General features: G+C 39.8%; 1 protein-coding gene across 1 annotated transcript; it reads left to right on the top strand.

Moving 5' to 3' along the window:
• Positions 1 to 202: 202 nt before the first annotated feature.
• Positions 203 to 19,225, top strand: OSTF1 (osteoclast stimulating factor 1). Its single transcript, XM_086770729.1, has 10 exons — positions 203 to 416; positions 9,154 to 9,200; positions 9,852 to 9,902; positions 9,984 to 10,047; positions 12,850 to 12,903; positions 13,352 to 13,459; positions 14,524 to 14,573; positions 14,690 to 14,768; positions 15,242 to 15,340; positions 18,193 to 19,225. Exons 1-10 carry the CDS (start codon positions 383 to 385, stop codon positions 18,249 to 18,251), a joined length of 645 nt encoding a protein of 214 aa, XP_086626855.1. The 5' UTR covers positions 203 to 382; the 3' UTR covers positions 18,252 to 19,225.
• Positions 19,226 to 20,036: the final 811 nt, after the last annotated feature.

Raw genomic sequence — 20,036 nt, 5'->3', positions numbered from 1 at the left:
TCGGGTTCCGCCGCTGCACGCGCCCCGTCGTTGCCCCGCCCTAGCGGCGCACCTTCCTACCGCCCACCCGCTCGGGCCGCTTTCCGCTCCCCTTCGCCCCTCCCGCGGCGGCATCGGCGGGGCGAGAGGGGCGGGGCGGAGCCTCGGCGAGCGCGGGGATTGGCTGGGTCCTGCCCGGGGCTGGCGAGCCGCCTGCGGCCGCTGCTGCCTGTAACAGCCGCCCCTCTCTCGCAACTTCCTCCGCCCGCTCGCCCTTCCGCCTCCTGACCGTCGCTCCCGGCAGCCCGGCGAGGGCTTGCACCGCTGCCCGCCCTGCCCGGCACCGCAGGGAGCCGATCGCCGCCCCGCCGCTGCCCTGTCCGCCCTCAGGCCTGCCGCAGCCATGTCCAAGCCGCCTCCTAAACCGGCCAAGCCAGGTAAGGGAGGGGCTCGGCGGCCCGACCCGCCGTCGCCCGGCCGCCTCACCGGCCGCGCCTGGCCGCGCGGAGCGGGTGCAGGGCGCGGAGCGGCCCGCTGCCTGCTGACACGTGGGCGGTTTGGGAGTCGGGTCTGCGCTGTCAGACCCGGGAGCCCGGCCGGGGGGGAACGGGGCAGGACAGGGCCGCCCACCCCTTCCCCTCCCCGCCCCGCCGCCATTAACCTCACACCACTTGCTCGGTGGCGGCCCTGCTGGAAGCGGTCGTGGAGCTGCTCTCGGCAGGCTGACATCGTGTCTGGGCGGGCGCTCCTGCTTGTTCCGGCTCGGGAGAAGGTTCGGGAGTGGCCCTGGGGCAGAGCCGTCGCCCGGGGACGGGCTTCCCCCGCCCCAGGCCGCGGGGCTCGCGTCGAGCCCCCTCGCCTGGTTCCCGGGGCTCCCACCTCTGGGGCGCGGCGCAGGCGGCGGCCGCTGTCCCGGAGAAGCTTGCGTGGGCTGAAGTGCACAGAAGACCTCTTAACCTGTTAAGAAACAGGCGTTGAAATACTGCTTCAAGGTTTTGCCCGGTGATTGCGTAGATTGGGAACGTATTGACACGCAAAAGCGAGTTTATGCTGTAGTCCTGTGCTACTTTCTTCTTCTCCCGTGGCATTTACAGCTGTCCCTTGTAACACTTCCAACAGCCAAACTCTCCGGCTTCCCTTTGATGTCTTGCTGCAAATGCATGCATCGCGCTTTCTGTTGCATTTAGTCATTGGTGCATAAATTTCTGCTCCTGCACCCTTTTCAGATAAACTTAGTGCAAGGCTCGTTTCAAAAAAGTTAATGACAATCACAGATTTTTCTGTAAATACATTGAAAAATCATTGGGCGGTTGCACGTTTTTAAACCTTGGAGTAGAAATGGCTTCTTTCAGGGAAACATACATTCTTCTGTCAAAATTTAAGCCATTAGGCTTAGGGGTTTGGGTTTTAAATAAGGAATTGATTTGGAAAACATGATTGCTGTGTATCATATATGCATATCTTCTCCTGGTATGAAAGTTTTAAGTTAGAATCATAGAATAGTTAGGTTGGAAGGGACCTTTAAAGGTCATCTAGTCCAACACCTCTGCAAGAAGCAGGGACATCTTCGACTAGATCAGGTTACTCAGAGCCTCATCCAGCCTGGCCTTGAATGTTTCCAGGGCTGGGCATCTACCACCTCTCTGGGCAACCTGTGCCAATGTTTCACCACCCTCATTGTAAACAGTTTTTTCCTAATGTCTAATCTGAATCTAAATTCTTACTTTAAAGTTAAAAACTCATTGTTCATTGTCTACTTAGCTACTCGTAGTTAAATATATTAGTTGGTGTCTCCCAATATATGATTATCTGATCCCTAAGTACATCTGAATTACAATATTTTTGGTACTTAGGCTAGTATTTGAAATACTGATGGTTTTTTTAGAAATAATTAAATACATAACCTAATTGAGTATTTCAGCTAGACAACTTTAAAACAAGTTTTTAATTTGAAGTCGAGTAAGTACAAATCTGGTTTAGAACATTTAAACCATCAGTCTCAACCTACCTGCAGAAGCAAAATCTATTAAAACTCTCTGAATGCAGAGTTTCATCCTTGGAATAATTTACTCTGCCCTACAATTTGCCTTTTTGAAAACAGCTTACTTGAAATAAACAAAGACAGTAGTAAAAGCATTACTGTTGTGAACTCTCACTGAAAATCCGTACTGAGGAAATCTGTGGGTTTCTGAAAGGGTGTGGTGTTGCTTTTAACAGCCAAGTACGTAAGAAGAGTAGGTTTTTCCAATGAAGTTGATAACTCAGTTTTCTGATTTGCAAAAATATGAGTTAAATATAACCTAAAATTCTTAAGGAGTTAAAGGTTCTAGCTCGGGATGGCAGACATTACTATGTTGCCTCTAATACCGGACGTCTCTCACTAGTTTGCTGGGGTGCAGTTTTGTGGTATGCTTGAGCTGGTAAAATGCAGACTGCAATCAAAAGGACAGGTTCCCCACCCCTCCACCCCCCTACCCTCTGCCATCCACTTTCCATTCCACTTAATGACACGGCAAGCTGCGTTGGTGCTCTGACTTTTTGTGTGAGGTTATTTTTATGTCTAATGAACTTGTTGAGCTGGTTTACCACATGAGCGCTTGACACAGCAAAAGGAAATGGGTAGAAATAAATGGCTGAAGAAGGAAGAGGAAGAGAATAAGACTTTTGCTAGTGGCTTTCAGAGCTGATTAAGAGTAATAAGATTCATTTTACCGAATCCATAATTTTTGAAAAGAGAAAGTCTTACAGAAGCTGTTGGGTTAAATTTTTTTCCAAGGATTTTCAGGAACAGACTGTCTTCTAGCATATTCCAAAATATTTCATATTGTAGTTATATGTCTGGCTTTCTTCTGTCTGCAGTATCAGTTGTGCCTATAATACTGTCATTGAATCTCTCAGGGTTATAGATGTTAAAATGTGCTGATTAAAGACTGGGCTATAACCTATGCCTGGCAACGGCAAATATGCTTGCATTGCTGCTGAACTGTTACTATTCAAGATGAAGGGAAAACAAGTAGTCCTTTCCTTTGTGTTCAGGAAAAAAAAAAAGTGCAGGCTAAATAGAGATGGAAGGAGATTTAGCAGGTGGCAGGAAAGTGAAAATATTTAGTGAAATAAATATTCAATTAAACAATTAAACAGCTACAAGTCTGATTTCAACATGAATGTTAAACTTTCATTTCTGACCTCAAATCCTCTTCTTACTGCAAGCTTCTGTGGCTACAAACGGACTTCCTGCAAGTGAAGGCATTCTTCGTATTTGCAGAAATAAAATTGGTAAGAATTGGAAGATTTCAGCATCAAACTGTGTCAGTCAAAATTCATTTGTGAAATTATATTCACATACATCTTCTGTGAGAATATTCTTAATTCTAATTTTCTGTAAACAAATGCTGTTTGTTCCTTCCACTTCAGATACTGACTGGTGCAGTCCATAATTGTTCCTGGGCTACCCCAGTTTGTCATCTGAACTGGCGCCAGTCTACCCTTTGCATGCTTTTCAACATGTCCCTAAGCAGACTCCTAGGCTTTTTAGTTCATCTGTTTAATACACCCCTCCTTCCTCCCCTCTGATTTGTATGCTCTGTGTTCACTTCCCCTTTCCAAAAAGCAAGGTGGTTCTCTAATCAGTGGTGAGTCCACTTTTTTTCTGTCATCTCGGTTGTGGTGATCCCTGTGTTGTACTCTGAGTGTCTCTGTGCAAGGTCTTGTGAGCAAAATGTCAGAATACAAGCTGTGCTCTTGTAAAACATATTCCCACTACATTGATTCCTGCTTGAAGGTCTGGGTGTAAAGCACCTTATTTTTCAGTTCCTAAGAAGCCAAAAAAAGTATTTTGGTCTGGCCATGCTATCCTAATAAAACGGCATGTCTTTTAACAGGCATGCGGATCCTAGCATGAACATCTCTTTGCTTATTAAAGCAAACTGCAAGTATATCACAAATTGTTCTGATCTGCAGCTTACCTTTGATATTGTCACTTGTCCAAAAGATTTTGACTTTGAATTGCTGGTGTTGCCAGGTTGTGTAATTCCTTTGCAGGTTCTTAGACCAACAATGAGAAATCAAACAGACTGTCCTTTTGCCACCACACGTTCTGTGAGGCCTGGCAAAAGATGCCTCACACTTCCTTCAGAGAATTTAATGTGTATCAAAATTCATATTAACGGTTAAACATATTCTGGGAGGATACTCTAAAACCAGCATAGGCCCTGGAGCATGCAGACTGTTCTTTTTCTTTCCCACATCCCAAATCTTATGCATATTTTTGCTTTTCAGTCCTTTTGTTACAGGTGGGGATTCAGATTAGTCGTTTCCAATCAAGTTGGTGCTAGAGAGAGTACTTGATTGTTAGCTGCTTTTGTGCAGCCTCATGGGAGCAAGGGGGAGGATGGCTGATGACAATTAGGCCAGAATTGGCTTGTACCCTTATAGGAGCTGATGGACTTCAAGTCTTCTAATTTAGCCTCAGGTGACCATGGCCAGTTTGGATTTTCCACAGCACAGAGATTATCCCTTTTCCTGTATTATAGGTGCTGATACTTCTCTGTGCCACCCAGTGAGTCTGTTTATCTAAATAAAATTAATTGTTCTGATTTTTATGGTAGTCTAGAGCTACTCACTGTAAACAGAGCTAATAACAAAATGCTACATCAGGATCAGTATCTGATTTGTAGACCCTTGTTTGCATCAATGAGGTTTGATTGTGTCTGTCTATGGCAGGCAAAGCAGGGTGTGAAATTATAACAAAAGACTCTCATCAGTTCACTGAGGCCAAGCCTTGATAGCTCCTGTGAACATTGGCTTACTGCCATGATTATTTTCTTAAATAAAATAAATGGCTCCTGCACAAAGTACTATTATTATTATTATTATTATTATTATTATTATTATTATTATTTTGAGGAAGTACTATAAATTGACAGCAAATGAAATTGATTTCCCTCTCCTTTGGTGCTGGAAGTTCAGCCTAACTCAAACACCTAAAAAGTAGTGCCATGCAGGAATGGTTTTTTTTCTTTCTTTCTTTCTTTTTTTTTTTTTTTTCTTTTTTTTAAGAGGAAATCAGAGAATGCTTTGGCGGCAAGTTGAGTAAAAGGGGATTTTAATGCTACTGTTTGTGATGGTATAGAGAAGCTGAGGTAAAAGAACAGAAAGGAAGTGAGGAAAAAAAAAAAAGCATCACTGTGAGAGAAACAGTAACTCCTTGTTTCAAAAACACTTAGCGCTTATGTGAAAACAGTGGTCTGTTAATGATTCTGCAATTAATTAAGAACAAACTTCAAAATCGCTGGGAGGAAACAAAAAGCTTCCAGTCTTTTGAGAAAATGGTCGGATTTTATGTTTGTGTGGTTGTTTTGGTTTTTTTTTTACTATGTATTCCATTGCACAGCAGTGATCTTGTTTCAGTTCAGTACATATGAAAAGCTGCATTTTTAAACTTTTGTTACTGTTTAACACTTCAGTTTCTTTTATGCACTGAGCTCTGAGAGGGTAATATTAGAAATCTGAGTTGTCTGCTTCCTTTTCTAATAAAAGCAGGAGAAGTTTATAGGAGAAATTGTCCAAAATAATTCGAAGGGCGTGAGGTCAGCCCGACCTGATAAAGACATTTGTTTTGTGTCACTGATTAGAGGGAATTGTTAGTTTGACTCCTTTTACCCTGTTGTGTTGCTGGGGGAAAGCTGAACAAATTGTGGCATGAGGAGTTTGTATGTGAAGAATATTTGTACCTGTTTAGTATGTGTAATAAGGTGGTTTTGGTTTGTTGGTTTTTTTTTTTTTTTTTTTGTCAGATAGTTGTTTTGCAGATGTTTAATGCAAATTCCAAGAGAAAGGAAAAGGCAGCCTTGTAGCTAAAATATGGGACTGCAAAGAAGAACTATTTAAATTTGTCCATGCACTTAGAAGATTTGTTGTGGGTCATAACACTGCACTGTACCTCTGTTTCCATTGTTTTTAAAGGGGATACTCCCCTCATTAGTCATGCTGAGAATAGAGTCATTCATGTTTGCCTGGTGCCTTGAAATCCTAAAAACATACATGCATCTTCTGTGTTCTAATATACTAATGTATTAGTTCTCCATCCTACATGAATCCTTAAGGAGTGGTTTGTGATGGAGAGAGGCTAGTAATGGGGAGCACAGGAGATTCTCAGGCGCTTTCTAACTTTTTGCGTATTCCAATGGACACCAGCCAGTGCAAGATGTAGTTTTGTCTGCGTGTCTGGGGATGGGCATTGCTTGATAGAAGTACTTCATGTGATTACAGCTGCTCGTGTGCATGGTAAAAGTCTGTTTGTTGGTAGTTGCAGAACAGGGATTCAAGTTTAATGTGCCCTTTACGTCCTTACATTTTGTTATTTTAAATCTTCTAGACTGATTTTTTTTTTTTTTTTTTTGCATTAAAAATTGGCACAAATAGTTGCCGTGTCAAGTGTGTGAGTCCTGTTGTTCTTAGCCCTTAAATGCAGCATCACAACCAGGCTTAATGTCTGTTTATGAAGAAATATTTAAAAGATCAGTACCAGTAATAGGTAGTGTTTAATTCCCATACAAAGTGCATTAAATGATCATTAATCAAACCTGCAGTTCTGTAGATGCAAATGTGTACTTTGTGTTTCATCACAGGAAGATGTTTTAGAATGTGCTGTGCAGTGACACCGCAGCTTGACATTTGGGGAAGTAACTCCCTGTTTCAGTTGTATAGAAGTAAAAAAAAAAAAAACCTACAAAAAACCCCCACCATGAATTGCCTTTTGTTTAAACAACATTTCAACAATACTTTTATCAGCATCAGTGTTTCCATTCTTCTTTTCCTGCCCTGAAGAGTGTGATAGTTTTGGAAAACCTGTTGACACAGATGCAGTACATTATAACAGGAGAAATATACAACATACACGGATCTATGTTTCTTGCTTTTCCATACGTTCTGCCATCTTCTTATTTCCCCTTTTAATATTTCTTATTCTTCCTTTTTGTTCTCTATTTCCTCCTTTTGCTTACATAAAACCTTGAAAATTGGTGGGCGATGGTAAAGTCGCCAGTCATCAGTATGGAGTTCTATCTTATGTTTTCCTGTCGTCTATCTAAGAAAGCCGAGGAGAAGGGACAGTATGCTGTATCACCCACTCTGCTGTGTCACCCCTCCTGTTTTGTCATCTCTTTTTCTTTCTTTTCCTTTTATCTTTTTTTTCTTTTTTTTCCTCTTCTTTTTTTTTCTGTTTGACTTTTGCCCAGCTGCAGTTCAGACATTTCATTCTGAAGCTGTTAAATCTAGGACATGTTACTGTGTGCTGTGCTTGTTCATCATTTCCATATGGGTAATGAAGAAAATAGAGGTTTCATCCTTTTTTAGCTGCTGCTACAGTGCAGGTATTTTGTTTCTGAGGTGAAGGTCTGAGAAAGTGCTGGACCCTTTATGTCTAGGAAATGGCTGCTGTGTGAGAGAGAGAACCAGTAAAGTAAAATTGAAATTCAATGGTGTTATTAGAAACTAAGATCTAGGAGAAGCATGGGATACAGTTACAAATGGGAAGAAAAAAAAATATTTACAGTGTCTATGTGCATTTAGCAATTTAGAAAGTTTTCATGGTTATAATATATATATTTTATATATATATTTTAGACATATTATTTTATGGTTATACTTTTACATACACTTAGCCCTAGAAAACCGGGAGACAGAGAACTACAGAAATGTTTTGCTTAGTAGTTACGCCTTGGTAGATACCAGTTCATAAACATGTGCTGTGGCATGGCTCTTATGAGGGACTGTTCAGAGGTATTTGAAAACATCTTTCAAGAGCCACCTCAAGACTGTGGGGCATGCTGCAAAACGGCAGCTTATACAGTTAAGTACCATCCTCCTTTCTCAGACATGTCAGCACATACACATTTAGACTGACATTGTTAATTTTCTAACATAATTGCTACTGTAAGTAGGCTTTTAGATAGTGGAGTAATGAAGATTACATCAAGCAAGAAACAGGCAAAAAAATTTCTAGCAATTGTTCTTTACATAAGGAAACCTACTCTATTGTTACCCAATTCTCTCCATATAATTTGTGCCTTAATATACTACACAATATTTTCTGTATATACACTTTATTGTACAGTGCTAGCCTTTGGCATAACTTCATCAGTTTCTGTGAGGATACCAAATAGCCTGGCCTAAGTGTGGTCTAACACATTGTCCTGATGGACCAAATACTGCTTCAAGTTAATCTATGTTACTATGTGAAGTATAGTTTAAGAACCTGAAATATGGCTACGTAAGATACTTAAAAGTAAACAATACAGAACGGTCTGTATAATATATTTCTCCATCGAGTTCAGTAGTTCATAAAAATATGTAAGATACATGTTTCTTCTGCTAAAGTAATCTTACAGTTTCTGCTTGGTTCTCTTGAAAATTTTGAATTTTTAAAAAGTGTCTGTAGGGATGCTTCTTTTGCAGTCTATGCAATTAAATTTGTACCTTCCTGCATTAAGGTTATCTTAATTGGCTTGGATGCTGCTGACAGTCTCTTCAAAACTGCCATATTAAAACAGACGTTGCCCACTTAGTGGAATTGTAAACACTATAGCTTGTTTTAGGCATCTGAACAGAACATCGTGTCGGTTGGACATTCCAGAAATAGGACTTGGTGACCATTTATCATTTTTCTTAAGTCGTGCAATGGCTTCTGTGCTATTGCATTACTTTCCTAATTAATAATAGTTACAAGTAAGTATGAAATCATGTTGCAGACATTGGTCATTGTTTTCTTTCTTTATTCTTTCCTTAATTCTGTATCATTTAACCAATTTGGCATTAATAAAAATATATACAACATGTATGAGTGTGTGGGCATGTGTATGACTGAAACTACACTTTACCTCAGAACTCAAGGGTAACACTTCATTTGATTTACATGGTGAGCTGTGAAGACCATGTCAGGTGTGCACAAGGGGCAACTTACATTTAGCTGATCAGTTGGCCTGTTTCCTTCAGAATGCATGCTGATGGGTTGAGCGTTTTTGTCATGATTTTAATTGACAAAGGCATAGCACAAACTCATTCAGCAAGCAGCTTTAAGGTTTAAGGAAAGGAATTTATTTGGATTTGGAGGCTGTATATGTGTGCTGTGTTTAGAAGGCATGATATTGATACTATTTATTTCTTCATTTTTAGGGCAGGTTAAAGTGTTCAGGGCCCTGTATACATTTGAGCCCAGAACGGTAAGTACATTTAGATTTTAGAGAAGTTTACTTTCAATCTTGTCTAAAATAACATTTCTTCAGTTCAGCTAGGGTTGGCCTATCAGACTTACTGTACTACATTTTCAGTGAAAAAGCCTGTTGATGGATATTGGTTCTTAATGCGTGACTAAAACTGCCGATTAATCATCACTCTCCTTTAAGTCCAGCTCTTTTAAAAAGCAGCATGCTTTCTTCTCTAATATCAGTTACCTGCAATCTAAGATCAGTAGTCTAAGTGATTTTTTTTTTTGTCTTTCCTTCTGAAGGCAACAAAGATAATTGAGAACGAAGAAGTTTGATGAACTGTGACCAACCAAAAAAGGGAAAAAGTTAACAAACGCTAGGTATATTTCATTGCTTTTGTTGCACAGTGCTGTGCTGGAAAAGATACAGCTTTTTTCTTTAGTTGTCAGGAAGGTCACAGATCCAAAAAGTTAGCTGTAGGCAAGTCAAACTACAGTATGAAAAACTGTCAGGCTGTTGTCTAGTTGCTAGAGAATTTGAGCTATTGTTTTGAAAAAAGAGCTGAATGTACCCTCCTTTATCTAGGTATTTGTTATACCTAAGTACACACAGATTTTTATTTGCTCTTCCCTTTTTAAATTTATTTATTTTTATTTTTTTTTTAAGCCAGATGAACTGTACTTTGAAGAAGGAGATATCATTTACATCTCAGACATGGTGAGTCTGAGACATCACATGCAGACTAAATACTTCTGAGATGCAGCATATCCCTTCTAAACTCTTCCCGTTTCTCTCCAGAGTGATACAAATTGGTGGAAAGGAACTTGCAAAGGGAGAACTGGACTAATTCCAAGCAACTATGGTAATGTCTAGAATATTTTCATTTGGTAAGATCATTCACAGTTGAAGGAAATTACTAAATAAAAATTACTGATATACTTACTTTCAAAAACTGATCACAGAATTGGCATTTAGTAGTCCTCTGCCAGAGTATTTCAGAATACGTCTGCAGTATCAGTCACCACTGTGCATCAGCAGCGGACAAGTTGTCTTACATTTTTATAGCCTAGAACATCTTGAGGTTGCCAGGTGTTCATGTTTCTTATTGTGTTCAGATGTCCTCAATTTTGAGGGGAAGAACACTTGGATATAAAGAATGGTTTTACAGACAGCACATGAAACTGATAGGCTTGTTTTCTTGACACCCTTAATGATAGTATTGCAGTTTTTAAGATCCTCTCATTAGCAGTAGCTTGGCTGTATTCCTTCAGTCTGAGCAATTCAGTAGCACTCCTTTGATTTCTGCCACCCACACCCACACACACTTTAAGAAATTGGGCTGTTTTGTTTGCCATTTCTTGCTTTTTAACAAATATATTCAGACACAGAAAACAGTGTTTTCTTGGGGATTACGCTATGTTAAATATCCCATACTTGTTTGGACAGGAATTTTCTTTTTCAGATTCAACTAAAATCACTTTGAAAAGCCGTGACTACAGACAACACAGCACACAGTTCTTCAAAGTCCTCTCAGGAAATGTCGGCAGGGTAGCAGTGTCACATGGCAGATTGTCTCAAAACTGCTAATATGTTGGTAATAGTGTGGTTGCTTCATGTTGTCCCTTCTTTACTAGAAGACATTACAGTAGCAATGCTATGATTCCTTGCTGTGAAATACATGAATAGGAGCCTGCGGTGCAGTTACTCATACCATGCTATCAAATTTCACTTTATGGAAAAGCTTAGTGACTTCTAGACTGATTCTGCTCTTACCATCTGCCAGAGGTGGCAGATTATATATGAGACTGGTTATATACAAGAACTATTATATACAAGAGTGGTTTACACATGCTTACCTACACTCAAATTTCTTTTGAACATTGAAGTGTGTTACATTTGAGACAAAACCAACAAGTTACTAATTTAATTTATGTTTTCATTGAGAATATTTGGAGATGTTGCCTCCAAAATGCTTTACTGAAAAATTACCTGAGCAACAGTTTAATTTCCGTTTTAGGCCAGCGGGGGTGGCAGTGTCTTTCTGTCTGCAGATTTGCAGAAATTTCATGTGTGAGCAGAACAGAAGCCTTTTCAGACCCTAAGAACAAATTGTACCAGGAACATGTAGTCTGATTTAGACAAACTGTGCAAACTCCCCAAAGGCCTGCTTCTCCTGGTTGCAACCATTAGGACTGCCGAGGGTTCAGTCTTAACCATTCAAACACTGTGATCTCCTGTGCTCTTCTACAACTTCTTTTCAGAAAGGTGGAGACAGACCTGAACTTACTGAGTTTCATGGGGTTCTTGTGCTCCATCTGCTGGGCTTGAAGGAACACATTTGAAAAGACTGAATGGAAAAGCTAATGAAGACAGAATCAGTGTGATCTGCATTAAAAATACTTATTGCTGAACTTCTGACAATAATTTTGTAAAGACAGAGTTATTTTTAGGCTTTTGAGACAGTGTTATTAGAGTTACTGCTTTCTGCTGTGCAGAACAAGCACTACTCAATATGACTGGCATGTTCTGCTTGGTGTAATGGCTGTCTGCTCTGGGACCAGCTTCTCTGCTCTGCTCTAGGATTCTATTCACTGCTTGCAAAAATTTTTTTATTAACTGAAAAACCAGAATCTAGCATTTGTGTTTTATTTTACTCACAGCTAGGTAGATAAGAATATGAAATCTTGCAATTACAAGCGTTGTGGGAGAAATACACACCAAAATAAGAAAAGATCTGGATAGGCCACAGTAGTCTTGAGACTTTTATTTCTGGTAACTGATGTACATTATGTTTGCTTGCATTGTATCCGATTACAGTAACAATTTGATCTGAGGAACACCATTTCACATTCTCCCTGCCTCCCGTAACAAGCCATAGTGCAAGGGCTTAGAGAGCCTACTCATCTGAGATTGTACACTGTCCTGCTTGCCTGTGCTCTTAGACAGAGAGTTTTCAACCTTAAAAAGAAGTCTTAAAAAATAATATTCAGGTCACAGTCCCATTTCAAACTGTTTCACAGTGCTGTTCACTTTTTTTGCTGTTGCAGAAAGCACAGTGACCAGAAACTGTTTGCTGCTCCTCTCTAGTAAAACCTAAAGTTGTGAGATGAAGAAAAGATCTACATAAGCCTGAACTTAAGTCTGCCCATCACTATATTCCTTGTAGTAGTTTTGATTTGCAGACTTCCTAAAGTTTTCCAGGGAAAGTAGAAAAATATCTGTAAAACAAATAGGAAGCCTATCGACAGTGGGATTTTTTAGTTACCCTTCACAAACCCCTTGGAAATAATTAACTTATAAATACAGATGGCAAGCTCTAGTTTGAAAGCGTAGCAGCATGCAGCTGCTCAAAAACATCTTACAAGTGTAGAAAGGGAAGTAACAACTCAGATAAAACACTGTCAGGTTCCCAGTGGCTTGCAACCACTGATCAGTTTGACACTGTTCTTTGAAGTTTTCACAAGCTCTTCTCTGAATTGCTTTCCCATACACAGGAAATTGAAGTGCATCTGACTAGTCCATCACTCACAAATCCCCTTTCACATTAGAATCGAATATGTATTACTAGTTCTTTTGGAATAAATCAAAGTTTTATTTCCACACAGATGTCAAATATCTATTCAATTTCAGAAGTAGTTAGAATTTACTCTCTGTTTCATTTCAGTGGCAGAGCAAGCTGAATCTATTGATAACCCATTGCATGAAGCTGCCAAACGAGGTAAATGAGATTTGGGTTTAGCTGGGTAATGCTAAAGGATGACTTGTTTGTTTTCTGCCAAAATAGTAATATATTTGGAGTGGAGATGTGTCTGTTTTTGTTGTCTGGTATCTTGAACAAGTTATCTGGTAAGTTTTGGGGCTTTCAGAACCTGAACTGGTTTACAGCCTGGTACAATTGCTACTCTGTGACTGAGTACACAGACAAAGTGTTTGTTACCATCTATTTAACTATGTAATGATCTAAAGGTCTTCTGGGAGTGTAAGAAGGGATGTTTGGTATTACTTGGGCTGGTTGTTTTATTAATTATAAGTGAAGCTGCTACGCACTTTTTCTCCTCATAAGTTCTTAGGAGGACTGACACCTTTCAGAAAGAACTACAAGCCTTTAATGGGTCTGTTTACTTTTCAAAGAAAAAAAAAAAGTTAAAACTGATTTTGTCTTTCAGGCAACCTAAGTTGGTTGAGAGAGTGCTTGGATAACCGAGTTGGGGTCAATGGCTTAGACAAAGCTGGGAACACAGCTCTGTACTGGGCATGCCACGGAGGTCACAAAGGTATGAGAGAATTAATTTGAAATGACTGTTCCCTGGTTTTCTGGACTTGCTTGTTAGACTGCTTGATAAAATTGCAGTACTATGTAATAAAGCCATGATTTTTTTAAAATGTCATTCTAGTGTTCTTAAAAGACAAGTTAAAGCTAGAAGGGAAGTTCAGCTCCGTTGCAGAATCATAGAATGGTTAGGGTTGGAAGGGACCTTCAAAGGTCATCTAGTCCAACCCCCCTGCAAGAAGCTGGGACATCCCTGACTAAGTCAGGTTGCTCAGAGCCTCATCCAGCCTGGCCTTGAACATTTCCAGGGCTGGGGCCTCCACCACCTCTCTGGGCAACCTGTTCCAGTGTTCCACCACCCTCATTGTAAAAAATTTCTTCCTAATGTCTAATCTAAATCTACCCCCCTCTATTTTAAAACTGTTACCCCTTGTCCTATCACAACAGGTCCTACTGAACAGTCTCTCCCCATCTTTCTTGTAGCCCTCTTGAGGTACTGGAAGACCACTATAAGTTCTCCCTGGAGCCTCCTCTTCTCCAGGCTGAACAGCCCCAACTCTCTCAGCCTGTCCTCAGAGGAGAGGTGCTCCCGCCCTCTGATAATCTTTGTGGCCCTCCTCTGGACCTTCTCCAACTGGTCCATGTCCTTCTGATGTTGGGGGCTGCAGAACTGGATGCAGTACTGCAGGTGGGGCCTCACCAGGGCAGAGTAGAGGGGGAGAACCATCTCCCTCGATCTGCTGGCCACGCTTCTCTTGATGCAGCCCAGGATGCGGTTGGCCTTCTGGGCCGCAAGGGCGCATTGCCTGCTCATGTTGAGCTTCTTGTCCACCATCACTCCCAAGTCTCTCTCCTCAGGGCTGGTCTCGATCCATCCTCTGGATTTTATGCAGTAGCATTTCTTTGTGATTAATGGTTGTTTTCTGAATGCAATCTAACTGTTACAGATATTCATTAGGTCATGGGATTACTCTTTCATTGAATGTTAACCAAAATTTGTACTACGAGCACAAAAAGCCTGTTCTGTTTCCACTAAATTTCTCTCTTCCCCCCCCTCCATTTCTGCAGATATAGTGGATGTTCTGTTTACCCAGGCAAACCTAGAGTTAAACCAACAGGTAGGTTAAACCAAACAGACCCTTGCAGTAGAGATGTGATGTTGTTCATCCTTGCTACAAGCTGAAAGGTTTTTTGCTGTATTTTAATCCTGTTGCTTTTCCCTCTAACTCCACAGAACAAATTGGGAGACACAGCTTTGCATGCTGCTGCATGGAAAGGTTATGCAGATATTGTAGAGATGCTGCTGGCAAAGGGTAAAGATCTTCACCAAGATTTCAACAATCTGTGTGGCAGACTAGATTTCTGAATGTTTATTAATTAATTAATTTAATTGTTTTCCTATAACCCAGGTACAGTCCCTAGCCAGCTTACCTGCCTGACTTTATAAGCCTTGCAGAAAATTCTAGCAGCTGTTTGGAAAGTAGACGTCTCACCTGCTCAAGAAAAATTTCATCCTGCTTTGTAGGCAAAATTAGGCACTTAACCCCAGAACAGCAATGACATCCCCTTCCTGGAAAGGGAGGGCAGCCAGTGAGTTTCCTAGATAACTGTAGCTCATGGAACAGCATCTGTAGCTTTTAGTCTGCCTCAGAGCAGTCCACAGATGAGACTCCCTTGTCCATTACTCTGAGCTGTTCTACGTGTGCTACTGAAACATATGTTGTAATACCATTAGTCAGGGAAGAGCTGGGACAGTGATTCATGATCAAAACTTTCTATTATAAAGGGGCAAGAACAGATCTGAAGAACAATGAGAAGAAACTGGCTTTAGATATGGCAACCAATGCAGCTTGTGCTTCCCTGCTTAAGAAGAAACAGAGTGCAGGTATTTCTGATTTTGTTATTCTGATACATTTTTCCTGTTTTAGGGGACACTTAATATTTTGACCAAATATTGATATGTTGATAGCCGTAAGAGCCACATGAGAGCTACGTGTACTAAGAGTTGTGTTTGGAAGAGTTCACTTGAGACCATTGTATCAGCAGAGCTATGATAAAGGCCTGTGGTGTATTGCATTCAGTGTTGCTAACTCCGCACAAAGTGCCATCTTGTGTCAGCAAGAGGTGAAAGAGTTCAGAAAATGTGGAAATAGTAAGAGGAGGAAATGGAAGACAGGCCCTTCAGAGTGGACAGACGGATAAAAAGCGAGGTTGGAAATGTTATTTAAAAGCAGTGTACCACAAGGAACAGGGCAGGAGGATGAAACTGTGGTATGTTCCCCCTTACATCTGACCTTTCCTCCAAACTAAACATCAACAGAAGCTCCTCTTTTGTTTTCTTCCTGCTCATTTTTTAATTTCTTATTCCTATGTCTGTCTGAGTGACCCTAATACAGAAATAAAGAAAGAATGCTGCCAGGTATTTATCAAAATAGGCTTACTGCCTCCCACTTACGTTCATGTCTCATAATAGCAGTGTCTGTGTACAAAAGAGTTAGAGGTACAAGGTCATTTTACAAAGCTGAACAAAGACTGAATTGTTCAGTATCATGTAATTAATGTTACCTGTAGCTTTCGGGAGGCTGAAGTTAGGGTGGAAACCCTAGGCATATTACACATGAAATGAGAAATTACTTAAAATCACACAGAGTTAAAGCTTGTATCAGTGGGATATGCAGTCTAGTGACCGTATTGTCACAGGACTCGCGGGAACAGAAGAAATGCAAACCTGTGGGTAGTTAGCAGTTATGGGAATTAAATGGTGGAATAGCTCACTGCAGCTTTAGAAGGCCGAGAAGAACAGTTGCAGCAAAAATACTGTCTGGTTTTCTGATAGAGGTAATACGAGTATTTCCCAGAAAACCTTGACAAATTATTCCATCAGTTTTGACTCTGAAGAGAGCAGTTATGACACAGGGCAGAATTTCTTCTGTTTCCATATTTTTTCTAGTGTTATTTAATCCCCATTAGGAGCACTTACTTCATCTTTGCCTGTCAATTGTAGGCACCTGGTACAGGAGTATTCTTTGTTGTGATGTCTCGAATAATTGCATTATTGTTTCATTTTCTGATACTAGGTAATTCACCTTCTGGTGCATTTACTTCACTCCCTCTAAGTTAATTTTGTTTCATAGCTGGCTGATTTTTCAACCTTAGTCACTTCATCTGTCACCAGTCTCTGGTACTCTTGCACACTCTCTTTTCTTGTTTGTCTTGATATAGGAACTGTTGTTCTCAGTTTTAACTGTGATTTCAATATTAGCTTCCTTGTTTGTTTTTTCTCTTTTAATTTGGTCTTTTATAATCTCTGTGACACCACTGATTTGTGTACTTTTCTTATATTTTGTATTTTCTTGGTAACTTCTATTAATTTCATTATTCTGTGTCTATTGATTCTACATTTCAGTATTTCCAATGCCTGTGAGTGAAACAATTGTTCTTTTTCAGAGTTTCAGTCCTGTATCAGTAGTCCTTCTGTCCCTTGTTTGAAGTCTGTTTCTATTTAGATATGGCTTCTATCATAGTCCATCTTTAAAATATTTTGTTTTATCCATGGAAGCTTACTTTACCACCACTTAAATATTCAGTTTTGTGTTTTACATGTATACACACACATTCAAATGTTATTGCTGAAGTATATTCCAGGAAACAAAAGTTAATAAAATCCTGTCATAGAAATGCAAAAAGATGGTATCATTTGTGCTCCTGAATGAGGGAACAATTGTTATGTAGAAGAAATGGGATTTGTCCTTTCTTGAAGTATGGCCCCTTGAGCACAGGGCTCTACAATGGCTTTCTTTCCTTTCTTCCTTTGCTGCTTTTCATATTTAAAAGGGGGAAAAAATGTATTTTTTCTCCTAGATTTCTTTTATCAAAACAGTTGAGCAAGTCAGTTTTAAATTTACTTATTTTTCTTCTTTCAGAAGTCTAGGATAACATGGTTATAATTTCTGTGAATTATGTCAGTCTTGTTTTGTCTGCACTTGATAGTTATAATACTTTATTACTGCAAAGCTATGACTGACAAGGATCTTGTAGTTCCTGCCCCTTAGTAGTACAATATAATATACATTATGTATAATCGATATTCTTGTTACCATATATTTGAAAATCTGTAGGCAAATAATAATCTATCACAGAGAGCCCATCTTTTTTATCTTTGTACAATCCCAAAGGTAGGTGTAGTTCTCCAGACTCTACTGTGTGTCTGGTGAATACACTTTAATACTCCTGTTTGCTGCTTACCATCCTTCAAAAGCAAAAGCTTGTGAGTACATCTAAGAAATATTTATTCAGGAAAAAAAACTAGATGAGGAAGGAGGGAGGGGAGAGAATAGATGCAATGTGTTTGATTTTAAGCAGAGAATGGCAGCCAGCTAGGAACTCAGAATAAATCCGTAGAGGCTCTTCCACCAATTCACCTCTTGTTTTCTTTGTGATTTAAAGGTTGTGTATACAGGAAAAAGAATTAAAGAGTTCTACCTCTTCTGTACAGGTTCCAAGAAACCAGAAGATGGCTTTTTAAGGTTACGGATAACAGACTAAATAACATATGTAGGAGATGTAATTACTGGCGTAGCCTGACCTTTGAGATCCAGATCAGCCCCATCTGTGTAGCTGTAACATCCCTAAATGACAGAGGAATCAGATTTCCCAGATGCTGGTTTACAAGCATTGCAAATGTGAGGCTTTTTCTGATGTTATCCTGGATTAAGAGAGACCTTTGTTTCTTTCCAGGTGCAGTCCGAACATTAAGTAATGCAGAGGAATACCTCGACGATGAAGACTCTGATTAGCTTTTTTTTTTTTTATTCAGCCTAAAGAGCTATAACTTGCATTGCCTTTGTAATTCCCAAAGCATATCTTTAAAACTGTAAAAATATCATTTAGAGTATTGCAGTCTTCCAATATAGCATATAAATGAGAGGGTTAAATCATGTTTTCCAAAGGCACACATCTTCATGTGTGCCAGCAGATGCCACATTTTAAACTAGAATTCCTTTGGAATTATCTCTCAGAGGAAGTGTGGCATACCCTTATAGTTGAATGGGCAGAGGACCATCTTCTGAACTCACAGGTTTCATCTCAGGCCTTCTCAGCAAGTGCCTTGCATCTCGGGAATACACTCCTCAAACTGAAAGGTCCCTCTAGGGCAACAGTACACCATTGCTAACATTTCCCCAAATCTCCCTGGACATAGGTTCCTTTGTGCAGATGAGGTAATACTAGCAGAGCCAGCACTGGCTGATAGGCATAAGGGGAGATGCTGCTATAGAGAGTGACCATATTTTGCCCACGTGCAGCCAGCAAGACAAGGTTTGATATTTTTTTTCTGCACCATTCCTTCCTGTACCCCTCTAAGTAAGGGGTAGAAAGACATGGGATGACTTGCCCCTGGATGCTTTGTCTTCTCTATTGCTATGGGCCCAATCCCTGAAATGTAAACTCAGGTGAAATGCTTGCTTAAGTCAGTTTTGCTTGAGAGATACACTTAATTTTGGACTTAGTGACTTGATTATTTTGCTTTTTGAAGTGCATGATGTTGAAACTATTCGTAGTGAAAGGAAGACAGAATATTTTTCTATTTATCCTGCCTAAAATTTTTTTTACTGATCTCTTGCTTTTATTTTTTAAAAGTGTTCTTGTATTTTGTCCTAAATTACCTCAAAGCTTAAGCGTGTTTGAAGGAATGAGGGAAGATATATATTGAATATACCACAAGTATCTTTGGAAAAGGTATCTGAAGCTGAATAAACATTTTAAAAATGTATGGCTTCTTCCTGTGAATTAAAGAGAACTAAAAAATAAATTGAGCCACTTTCAAGCTTCCCTGCAGAGTTAAAATATAAGTACTTTCTTCAGATTGTTCAGATAGCTGCAGCCAAATACTATACCCTACTGAAGGATACTTCCTTACCGTGATGGAAAGAAAATGTTACAAGTACTTGAGATAAAATTTCATTTTCGATTTTTGTTGCTGACTTCCCTATTGGCAACTTTGACAGATTCAGTCCAACACAGCACTCTGTGATACTTAAAAAAAAAAAAAACAAAAACAAAAAAAAACGCACTCTTGTGAAGTATTGGGGATAAATGAAAAGCTCTTGTGAAGTATTGGGGATAAATGAAAAGCTCTTGTGAAAGATTGGGGATAAATGAAAATCACACTAAGAATTTTAGAGATTAGAAGAAGTCTAGAGCACTCTAACATCCCACTTTTTAAAATATATGGAACCCAATTTTTGTATTTTTTGTTATCCTGCAAAGAACTAGATACAGGTAAATCTTATCAAATGAGCACTTTACTAAAGAAGACGGCATTTGATTGACCGGAACTGTGTAAGATGGAGGTGTTACATAAATTATCATTGGCAGATATAATTCTTAACTGTTCAAATGTTAAAAGCATAGAACAAATGTTTCAGCTCTATAAAATACTGTGGTCAAGTGAACCATTTTATTTTATGTGAACTTGAAGATGCTAGAGGGGAAGAAATAAAAACCAAAGCCACCAAGTTTTTGTCTCTAGCTTTCATTAGAAAAATTGTTGAACGTGACTTACAGTAGACAGACTGTCTTGC

The sequence above is a fragment of the Chlamydotis macqueenii genome, chromosome Z (assembly GCF_036417535.1).
Source record: "Chlamydotis macqueenii isolate bChlMac1 chromosome Z, bChlMac1.mat, whole genome shotgun sequence".
Lineage (NCBI taxonomy): Eukaryota > Metazoa > Chordata > Aves > Otidiformes > Otididae > Chlamydotis > Chlamydotis macqueenii.
The sequence above is the reverse complement of the archived record's forward strand: the minus strand, read 5'-3'. Positions and strand labels throughout refer to the sequence as shown.